This window comes from Galeopterus variegatus, unplaced genomic scaffold, assembly GCF_000696425.1.
Source record: "Galeopterus variegatus unplaced genomic scaffold, G_variegatus-3.0.2 Scaffold134, whole genome shotgun sequence".
Lineage (NCBI taxonomy): Eukaryota > Metazoa > Chordata > Mammalia > Dermoptera > Cynocephalidae > Galeopterus > Galeopterus variegatus.
The window spans coordinates 201,479-212,744 of NW_007726245.1; the positions used below are offsets into that span (position 1 = coordinate 201,479).

Sequence of the window (11,266 nt, forward strand, 5' to 3'; positions counted from 1 at the left end):
TCTTCCATCTCTCCACCCACCCACCCACCCAATCAGCAAATAGCTCCTCAATGCCAACTGTGCGCCAGGCACTTCACTCAGCAATGGAGATACAACAGTGAACAAAATATATGGTCTTTTTCCTTAGGGAACTTACATTCTAATAAGGACCACAAAATAAAAAACAAGTTCAAAAATAACTAAAATATATAATTGCCTTTTGTGAATAAGTACTAAAAAGGAAACAGCATGCTCAGATAAAGTGGTGGGTATGGGGGACATCTAAGTTTAGACAGGGTGGCCTCTCTAAAGGGCTGACCTCTCAGCCCCTGTCAGAGGATGAGAAGGTGCTAGCCATGAGGATGTAGAAAGTTCCGGGCAGAGGAAACAGAACATACAAAGGCCCCGGGCTAAGACAGGAAACAGCCTGACATGATCCAACGGCAGGGGCAGAGAGAGGCGAGGCAGGAGACCTGTGGAAGAAGGAAGACGCTGGCAACTTCAGGGCCCCAAAGGTAACAGTGTGGGGCTCATTTTTTACGTGGGTACAAGTAAGACACTGACAAAGGATTTAACTCAGGCGAGTGAGATTATAGGATTTGGGTTTTAAGAAAAATCACTCCTGGCTCATGAGGAACAAAACGAAGTGGGGGAGGGCAGGCAAGAATGGATAGAGAGAGTGAGGCAGGGGTGCTACACAAGTCTGAGCTGCAGCTAGGACTAGGGAGGCAACCAAAAAGATACAGGTGGATCTGGGACATATATTTGGAAATAGAGTCAGTGGGATTTGCTAGTTGATTGAATATAAGGATTGAGGAAGCAGAAGGAATCAGAAATTACTCCTCAGTTTCAAGTCAGAGCAACTGACACGAGTAGACAGGGTCAGAGAAGCTAAAGTACTTGTCCAAGGCCACACTGCTGGCAAGTGGCAAAGTCAGGATCTTGTCTGCCTCTCAAGATCACACTCTAAAGCAATCTTGCTTTCCAGTCCTGCTGCCTGCCCAAAGGCACATAGCTGGGAGTAGAAACCACAGAAATTTACAAGCCATTTTTTAAAAAGGGTAATGAGAGAAGAGACTCTTGCTTTATAATAATTAAAACATGCAGTGTTGACATCAACATTTTCCAAAGCTATCTGGATCATCCGATCTGTCCTAGAGCAAGCACAAGCCAACAGCCCAGAAGCCAGGTGGCCCCCAGAGGAGACTCAGGCAGATACTACACCACAGAAACCTCATTGCAGGGTATAGGCGCACTCTCTCGCTCCACTCCAGCCTGTCACCTACGGAAATCAGAGGCAGCATAGGGACGCAGGTCTCAGCAGGCTGTCAGCAGTCACCCAGTCCTCACCTCCCCGGAGATTCTGGAAGTGCACCCTTCACTGGCCCGGGTGAGAGAGCTCCTGCAACACCTTGGTCTAAGGGACCAAAACTCGGGGCCGGCCCGGTGGCGCACTGGATAGTGCGCCGCTTGGGAAGCGCGACGGCGCTCCCCCCGAGGGTTCGGATCCCACATACAGACCGGTTCCCGCTCACTGGCTGAGCGAGGAGCGGGGGCAATGCTGAGGGTTGCGATCCCGTAGCCGGTCCCGGTCCGGTACGGGCGCGACACTGAGGGTTGCGATCCGTTGCCGGTCACGAAAAAAGACAAAAAGACAAAAAGACAAAAAAAAAATAAGGGACCAAAAGTCTTTGGATAATCTTATTTGAATCCAATCATTCAACAAGAACACCTACTATATGCCAGGCACTGAGGACAGTGCTGTGAATGAAACAGTCAGGTCAGGCACGGCGTTTCCAGTCTAGTCAGTTTTTACTAGGCTTGGCAGCCCAGAAATCCAAAGGAGTAAGAAGATGAGTTCACTGTTCAAAAATGCCAATGGTACAGGGTGAAGCAGAGCATGCATGCTTACGATTTTTCAGATTTCTAGAAAGCTGGGCACCCCCACCCTGAAAGCTGAATAGAGGATACTTTGGCTCAAGATCAGAAAAATCAATTACTTCATCAACTGGAAATAGTGATGCATGCTGTTCCATAAGGACAGGAACTCGTGTCAGTGCACAGAACAGTACCTAGGCACTAAGTGCACACTCTCTGAAAGGGTGAATAACCGAGTGAAAGGAGAGAATGCAGAAGTGGGGCCTCAGCTCTGCATCTCACCACATTTCATCCCTTCCTCCCCTGGGGCCCTCAGGAGGCTTTGCATCAAGATTATTTGCAGACATGTGCATCCCACCAGCTGTAGGCCCCCAGGGCAGACTGTGTTTTATTCATCAATTAAGCCCCTGTGATAATTAATCTGGATACCCCAGCACAAGGTAAGTGATCAATAAATGCATAATGAATGGATGTAAAGGAAAGTGAGGGGAAAGGGTAAGAGGGAAGGGGGAAAGGAAGAAAGAAAAGAAGGCAGTCAATTCAATTCCACAATTACATACAGGAGCGGCATGCTGGGCTATTCTGGATAAGATATCTGATGACAAAAGCGTGTGGGGGAAGCAAGCTTGGCTTTGGAGTCACAGGACCTGAGTATGAATCCTGACCCTGCTATCAGGTTGCTGTGTAACGCTTACCAGTCACTCAATTTCTCTGAGCCTCAATTTTCTCAGCTATAATATGGGGATCATAGGATTGCCCCTCCCCCTGTTCTAGGTATATAGATCATACAGGATTATATACTTGTACATAAAATACTGGCCTTCTAGTTTGCCCCTTTCCTTCCATGTCCCCACTTCAGCTCCTCTCCTGGCTGGCTGGGGGTCACAGGCATGCTAGTCCACCACACCCTATCTATGTGGGGAGCTCTGTGGCCCAGCTGGTACTGAGATCCAGGCTGTGATCTCGATTCCTCAATACCAAGGCAGTCCTGGGCTGCTGGGGCTGACGCATTGGCGCAGATTCCCCCACGAGGCCAGGTAAGGGTGTGTGCTGCTCCTGGGGAGGCTCTTGGTTGCCAAAGAGCAAGGCAATAAGATTACAGGCAGGCCTCTAGCGCTCAAAGCGAGAGTGTGAGGCCACTGGAAAGAGGGGTAAGAAGGACAGGCTAGCGGGCAGGGCCATCAAGTTCATGCCGATTAAAGGCTGTACCCCAGGAACCAAACACCAGTTCACTATCCTGGTTTAGGTCTTATATATCGTCTCACCTCATACAGCCTGCATCCCTGCGGCCCCCACATAGCTACGGCCACTCCCAGCCAGTGGGAAACCAAGATGGTGGTAGCAGTCAGGTAGCTTTCTTCCCCATCCCCAAGAAAAGACATTTTAAACATGGGAATGCAAGGACAGAAGAGAGGAGAAAGAGAAACTTTCCCAGTTAGGGTTACAAAACAAAACAAAACAAAAAAACAACCCTTACCAGACCCGCCTGCATCTTCAGTTCAAAAACCACTGGCAGCAAGTGCTCATTCAGGGGATGCTGTGGTGCGTGGCTTCGACCTGGAGCTCCCCAGCACCCGCCTCTTCCTTCTAGACCTGAGTCTGGCCAGCACTGGCCACTTCCTTTAACAACTTCCAACAGGGAAACTGCTAAAGAAAAAAAAATGGCTCCAAGCCAGGAGGCTCTGAAATCATTTCCCCAGCTGCAGACTTAACCTGTGCAATGGGGGGGTGGGGGTGGGGTGGGGTGGCTGCAAACAGTCACAGTGTGTGACTCTAGATGTCCAGGGGAGGGCCCCTGCCATTGACCGCACCCTCAGCTCATGTCTTATTCCCAGGCCCCCAGCCCTGACTCCATGCGGCGTCTCCTCATTCCCACACTCTCATCCTGTCCCCATGATGAATCCAGCCCACTCACTCATAGGAGTTTTATGTTGCTGAAGACAATTCTTATATTCACTCTTCCTCCCTCAATCTCTCTCACACAGATTTCAATTATCCCCCAGAAAGATCCCCACCCCTGCACTCCACCCATGAAGAGTTCCAGAACCTACCGAGTCTCCTCACCAGTCCCTCCTAGACTCCTTTTCAAAGTCTTCCTACAAGCACAGCTCCAGCTTTCTCATACTCGAGGTCTTTACAGATTCTGTTACCTCCATCTGGTGTGCTCTTCCCCTTCTTCTTCCCCTTTGGCTCTCGGGGAAGCCTTTCCAGGCACTGGTCTTTCCCTGACCACCTAGAGCAAGTTTGCCCACTGGCTCCACAAACCCCAGGCTGTCTTCTGCAAGGGCACCTGGTGCCCAGCTCTCAATTTGTGCTTCACCCCAATCTGTGAGCTCCAGGGACCAGGGAGTGTCTTCAGCATCCTGGCTCTCAGAACAGGGCCCTGCCCAGTGCAGGCTCTAGACCTGCACTGCCCAATGCAGCAAGAGCCAGATGTCTATTTAAGTTAAAATTCACTAAAGTTCATTACAATAAAATAGAATGTAAATTTCAGCTCCTCAGTTGATCCCTTGTGGCTAGCAGCTACCACATTGGATGGGGCAGTATAGGACATTTCTATCACTGCAGAAAGGTCTACTGGACAGCAGCACTCTCTCCACATGAAGGACTGATGGTTGGGTAGACATGAAGGCATCATCCAAGCTCTCTGTCTCCAACATTCACAGATGTGGGAAGAGAAATGGAATCAAAAGTCAGGCATGTCAGAAGAGCCACACAGCTCTGAGCTGCAGAGGGCTGAGATCTGACTCAGACTGGGACAGAAAGAAAAAAGAACGGAGTCACCTCAGCCACACCAGAAACCTGGAAGGATGGCTACTGCCTTAGGACCACAGCCATGTCTATTCATTCCCTCTCTTTTTATCCAGCAGAAAAGGGACTATTTCCTGGAAACTTTATGACCACAACACTATCCAACCTAAAGACAAAAGCTGAAATGATATTTAGATAACCCTACAGGACGGGCCCCAGGAAGGCAAAATTGAAAAAGAACAGATTATATACACACATATGGCTTCACACATGTATAATTTGTGCATGGGTTTGCCTAAGGGAAAAATCAGGGTCCCAGTCATGCAGCCATGAAGAGTTAAGGTCAGCAGAGGCCTCAAATAAGCTGAAGGAACAAATCCCACCACACAAAGACCATCCCCAGGGGCCTCAGGGAGCAGCCCTGGGGCAATTCATCTTCTGACTGCAGCAATGCTGGGGCAATTCAGCACTGACAGCTGAGCAAAGGAAATTGCCAGACTTCATAGATTTGAAATGCTTCCCCCCTCAAAAAAAACCTGACAGACAAACAGATATTGAAAGAGACCCATAGTGACTTCCGTTCATTCCCTCACCCAGCAAATATCCACCAAGGGCCTCCCACACCAGGTGCCGTGCTGCCTCCTCTGGCCTCGGGCTCTCAGTCTAGTTCAGGTGCTGAGCCACCTGTACTACCAAGATGCTTACGTCATTGTGTGCATCTACGTGAGCAGGTGGGCACCCCACAAACACAGTCATTCACAAGATATCTTTAAGAAATCGTATCTCTTACCATTTTACTGTTAGAGAAGAATGCCATGTATTTTTATGGACTAACAGAGACAATATTAAGACTAAAAAAACCTGCAGAATGATATATATTGCACGATCGCATTTTAGCAAACAAAAAAAAAAAAAAAAAAGGAAGCGAACAAATTTGTTTGTCAATTTAAATGACTGAAAAAGACATGAAGGCGACTGGCAGGGGCACCTACCAGTGTGTTAACAAGGAGGTTACCTCTGAGACGTGGAGAAGGCAGGGCCCTTGCTTACTGGGTAACACTTCTGCACTTGATGGGTATGGAAACCAGTTTTAAAAATGCACTTCTGGGCCGGCCCAGTGGCGCACCGCTACAGTGCGCCGCTTGGGAGCGCGGCGGCGCTCCCGCCAAGGGTTCGGGTCCCACATACAGACCGGTTCCCGCTCACTGGCTGAGCGAGGGGCGGGCGCAGCACCGAGGGTTGCGATCCCATTGCTGGTCCCGGTCCGGTACGGGCGCGACACTGAGGGTTGTGGTCAGTTGCCAGACACGAAAAAAGACAAAAAGGAAAAAGAAAAAAAAAATGCACTTCTTAGTACACATGGGTATCTTCTTGCTTCCTGATCATTTGTTGTGTGGGCTAAAAACACACAAGGAAAACACACAAGAAAGATTTGCTCAAAATGTGTGGGAGAAAAGCCTGACTCGGGGGCACAGGGAACAAGAGATAAAAATACCATCACTTAATCTGCATGGCAGAGCTCCTGGCTCCAACTGTTGGACACAAACATTGCATGAAGCCTAGTGGGTAAAGCACCGAGTTACGAACCGCCTCCTGGAGGGAGGCAGTACTACTATCTGTGGGTGGTCAGACACACCTACGAGACAAGGCAAAGCCACTGTGGGGAGAGTTTTGGAGGAGGCACGATCTGTGTGGCCTCTACAAACCACATGGCCTGACATAACTACTCCTGGTCTAGGCCCCTTTACTCTCCAGAAGAAGAAACCATCTGAGGAAAGAATTTAGAAGACAATCTAATTTGTGATTTCTCATGTGAGTACACTGAGGCCCAGGGAGATGAAGTAAGTCACCCACGATCTCATAGTGGAAAAGGCCCACCCTAGATACCCAGAGAATCCCAGGTCCCACCTGCCCCCATACCTGGTCAACCATGGCCACAGGGATGCAGGTGAGCCAGTAGCTCTAGGAGGCAGTGGGCGCATGTGGACCACCTGCAGTGCCCACCACAGTGGATGGCCTCCAGAGGCCACACTACAAATTCCAGCCAGGTTAATGTGGCATGTGCAATTACTGCCTAGAAAGAGGGGCAAACACTGTAACTTCCTGGCTTCCTCTTTCCTCCCAGGATTCCCTCCTGATCCTGGTGGTGCTTTTTGGTCCAAACTTCCCTCTCACACACACTGGCAACTATTTCTTCAGGGTGCTGAGCTCTGTAGTCTGAATCACCTTGGGTGAGACTCTCTCTAGGTCAAACTTCAGGGTCAGGTGGAGAGGAGTCAGCTCTAGAGGGATCCTCCAAGCCAGACCAGCTACACCACAGAGCCCCCTGGGGCCTACCCCTACCTCCCAGGCCAGGTTTCTGAAGATCCTGATGGGTTCTAGGTCTTTTCTGAAGCTTGACAAAGGGAAGCCCCACCCCCTGGCAGGGCGAAATTCTGGAGTAGGGCTGTCCCATGAAAGTATTGCCAGGACCTCAGCACTCCTTCCCCTGGTGTGATCTAAGCTGTCCAGCTGGCCCTTTGGGGGCTCTCTAGCTTCCTAAGCATCAGGTAGGCTAAGGCACTGGGGTGGGCAGGCAAGCAAGAAAGAAAATGCCACTTAGCTTTCAGCTTCCAAGACACTAGGCTGGTCTGGAGACACAGCAGAGGACACACCACCCCATAAAGGCCTGGGCATCCCGGAAGAATTCCTGGCCCCCATCTCAAAGATGGACATAGAGTTGAGTCCCTGCACATTTCAGATCTTTAGAGACCAGAGCGAAATACCTCAAGGAGCTAAGTCATCTGCCAGAGACGTTTCAGGATCAAGATAGGAAGTGAAAAGGCAGTTTGGAGCCCAGCCTGCCTTGGTCTAAACGCCAAGTTTGTCCCTGTTACTAGCTCTGTGACTCTCATAGGGCTCCAGTGTCTTCAACTGCAAGCTAAAGACGTGAGTGTGAGGAGAAGCTGCTTTCTGTCCTTAGGGAGGGAAAAGAGAAAGGGTGAGATTGGGCTGGGGACCAGAAGGCCCATTCAATTCCATAGTCTCCAAGTCCATGATTTAAAATCTGTAACCATGGACTCATCACTACATGCCCAGATCTCCTCCCTGTATAGCAGAAAACTGTTAGGCAGGCAGGCGGGTGAGGAGATGGATGGAGATTGTAGTTGCTTATAACATGTGTTGCCTAAGGACTGAGTATGTTCTAAAAAATGCATCCTCAGGTGATTTTGTAGTTGTGCAAACATCATAGAGAGTACTTACACAAATGTAGATGCTGCAGCCTACTACACACCTAGGCTATATGGTGTAGCCTATTTCTCCTAGGCTACAAACCTGTACAGCATGTTACTGTACTGAATACTGTAGGCAACTGTAACACAACGGTGTTTGTGTACCTAAACGTATCTAAACAGAAAAGGTACGTTTTGTGATACAAAGCTGCAGTGCCACTAGGCAATAGGAATTTTTCAACTCCATTATAATCTTATGGAAACTGCAGACATATTAGTGTGTGTGAGCACAATTATTTGTTAATGCTCAAGGGACTTCTGTCTCACAAAACAGTTTCCTTCGACCTTTGCATTTGCCTACCCCTTTCTGCCAGCTTCTTAAGATCTGCTGTACCACACAAATAAGAGTGTTGTTGGGGCCTGGGACACCCTCAGGGGTGTCTAAGGTGCCAAGAGCTCTCAGCATTGAGCTCCCCTGTGGGTCCCCCACTCAACCCCACCCTGCAACTGGAATCTTTTATGTTGGTGTCACCTCCCATCCAGGAATCTCTTCTAAGGAAAATTCCTAAGTATACAAATAGCTTCATAAATAATTTTAATTACTGTGTTATGTCTAATAGACAATAGCTGGAATTAACCTCTGACTGGCAACTAGATCACATGCACTTAATAAAACATTAGCAAATAAGTAATACATACAACATAAAAATGGGAAAACGTGCTGGTTGACGTACCAAATAATACGAGCAAAACATCAAATTATTTATTCAGGGTGGTTTAAACCAGTGTTGCCGAATAGAAATATAATGAAAGCCACATACTTACATTTTAATTTTCAAATAGCCATATATTAAACAGTAAAAACCCCACCCACTGCCACCAGGCTGGCCACAACAGAGCCAGAAGCCCCTGGGGTACCAAGATGGGGGCAAAAGGCCTTACCCCCCAACCCCCCCCAAGAACATCTTAGAACGTACTTATAGAAATACGCGTGCCTAATCTGTTCATGTCCTTCACCAAATTTCTTCTTAGATTTTTCTAATTCATTTTTAAGGATTCTTTTTTCATTAAGGATGTTAATCTTTGTGTTAAACTTGTTCCTTATCAATTGACTTTAAAATTAAAAAAAAAAAATTAAACAGTAAAAAACCAAAAACCTATAAATAGGAAATTAATTTTTATAACATTTAGCTCAATATAGCCAGAGTGTCATTTCAACACATACTAGATATGAAAAGTTATTAATGGGATTATTTTACATTCTTTTGTCTGTACCAACTCTTGAGAATTCAACATGTCTCTGAAATTATAGCACACCTCAGTTAGGACTAGCCATCTCCCGAGTTCTTAATAGCCACATGAGGCTACTGACTACCACACTGGACAGCACAGGTCTAACACGTAAAAAGTGTTTAAAAGACTTCTGTATTAGTGAGGGAAAGAAACTAGAAAGAAGTATCAAAATCAAAATCATAATGATCACAGATTTTCCCTGAGTAGTGTGAATATGTGATTTTTTTTCCTTCTGTTTTCCAAAGTGTCTATATATAATGAATTCATGTTACTTTTTACGTAATAGCAAGAGCTGAGCATTTTAATTTTAGAATAGAAGTGGAAGATTTACAAGGCCCAACTGGGTTAACCATGCCTGACAAATATTGACTTATTCACACTCCATGAGGGCTGTCCTGGACCCCTGACACCTGGCATGGTACACTGTCCATGTTCATTGGTTGGTTGGCTGGTAGGTGGGTAGGTTGGATGAATGGGAAGAGGAAACAAAGGAAGGAAAATGGTACATTATAGCTGTTAGAAGACTCAGACTCTCGTTTCTGAATCCCAAGGCTATCACTTACTAGCTGTGTGATTTGAAACAAGTCACTTAACTATTCTGTGCTTTGATTTCCTCAAGTATAAAAGGGCAACAATGACAGTAACTCCCTTGTAGGACTCTGAGAAGTGAGATTATCTGTACAAAGTGTTTAACATGGTGTCTGCCACACAATCAATGCTTCCAGAAATGCTGGCTGTTGTCATCACGATGAACAACTTATAGACCAGAGTGGTCAGCCTGCCCTGGTTTATAAGGCAAAGGCACCCAGGACATTTACTGGAGCCACATTTCCCTAGATCCCTCTTGGCTGCTGCTGTCCCCCCATATCCCCTTCCCAAGAGTAGAGAGCACCACTCCTTAGCCTTAGCCACAATGAAGCCAGCCCACAGGTTTGTGTTGGGTCCCTTGCTTGACCCTTCATGCCTCACCTCCTGACCTGAGTCCCGGCCCACATACCTGCACCACCTCTGGCCTCACGTTGAAGATGTACAGCCAGTCACTGAAGCGGGGGTAGCTGTTGAGCTCTGGGGTCCTCTCGCTAGGAGACATGCTCAGCTTGCACTGCCGCTGCTTACAAATGTACCGGACCAGCTTCGCCTGTGGGAAGTCCAGGAAAGAAAAGGCCGCATTCATTTGTGGCACAAGCACATGGCAGCCCCGAGCACACTACAGGGGAGCTCAGGCAAACACAAGCAGTGTGATAGGAGAGGAGCCGTGGGATTCCCTCTTTGCTGCCATTCAAACAGCAGTAAAGCAGGAAACAGGGGGAGAAGGGGGAGGAGAGGATAAGGGTCTGGAGAGCGGACAAGGAGCCTGGTAGCCACCCACAAACCCTACTGCGCCCAAGGCTGGCTGACACCGCCTCACCTTCAGGATCCTCAGAGAGTAATGAGCAAGACTGGTCCGAACAGAGAACTGGGTTACACACAAGGAGGCCTTCCTGCCTGGGGCAGGGTGGGGGAGCCGGTAACTGGCAATATGGACGACTCGGGGTTTGGGGAGGATGGGCAACCTTCCCCCTAGGATGATTCCGGCCTAGCATCAGGCTGCTTGGGTTGGGATCCAGGGGCTCAGTCACACCCTAGTTCTGGGACCTTTGACAAGTTACCTAATTCCCCAGAAGAGCCTCAGTTTCCTCCTCCAGAAAATAGGGATAATACCAGAAGCTCCCTCTGGGGGGAGCTGAAAAGAAATGAAGCACCGAGCACAGGCCCAGCACACAGTAAGCTCAGGAAGGGCTGGCTGCTGGGCTGCAGTATTATCAGTAAGGGCCCTTAACTTGGGTCCCCGAATAGGCTTGCAGGGATCCACACCCTGAAATGTGTGCAAATCTCACACATCTGAGTCTGTGTATTTTCAGGGGAAGAGATTCAAAGCTTTCAAAAGACTCTCAAAAGGCTAAAACTTCAAATAAGTTTAAACAAGGACAGCCTGACTTAGGTCAGCCTGGCACTCTCTTTGAAAAACACTGGGTTCCAACACAGTACCCTGAACTAGACTGACGAACATGGGGGTCAAGGGGGCAAGATGTACAAGGAGGGCACAGCAGAAGGGAGATGCACTCCAGCTGGAGGCCAGCTGAGCAAACTCGCCCAGATGGAAATGGACACAC

General features: G+C 48.2%; 1 protein-coding gene across 6 annotated transcripts in view; it reads right to left on the reverse strand.

Annotated features, from left to right (window-relative positions):
* The window catches only part of KSR1 (kinase suppressor of ras 1), a 70,479-nt gene extending 60,234 nt beyond the window's left edge, over positions 1-10,245 (reverse strand). For 4 of the 6 annotated variants that reach the window (XR_551716.1, XR_551718.1, XM_008589015.1 and 1 more), the window contains exon 1: positions 10,111-10,243. Coding sequence is in view for 4 of the 6 variants with exons in the window: in XM_008589015.1 (XP_008587237.1) it covers positions 10,111-10,203 (93 nt within the window). In the remaining 2 variants the exon portion in view is untranslated. Of the gene's footprint in view, positions 1-10,110 lie in introns of all 6 variants that reach the window. The other 2 variants (XM_008589030.1, XM_008589024.1) reach the window with 1 other exon arrangement.
* Between the last annotated feature and the right edge of the window lie 1,021 nt (positions 10,246-11,266).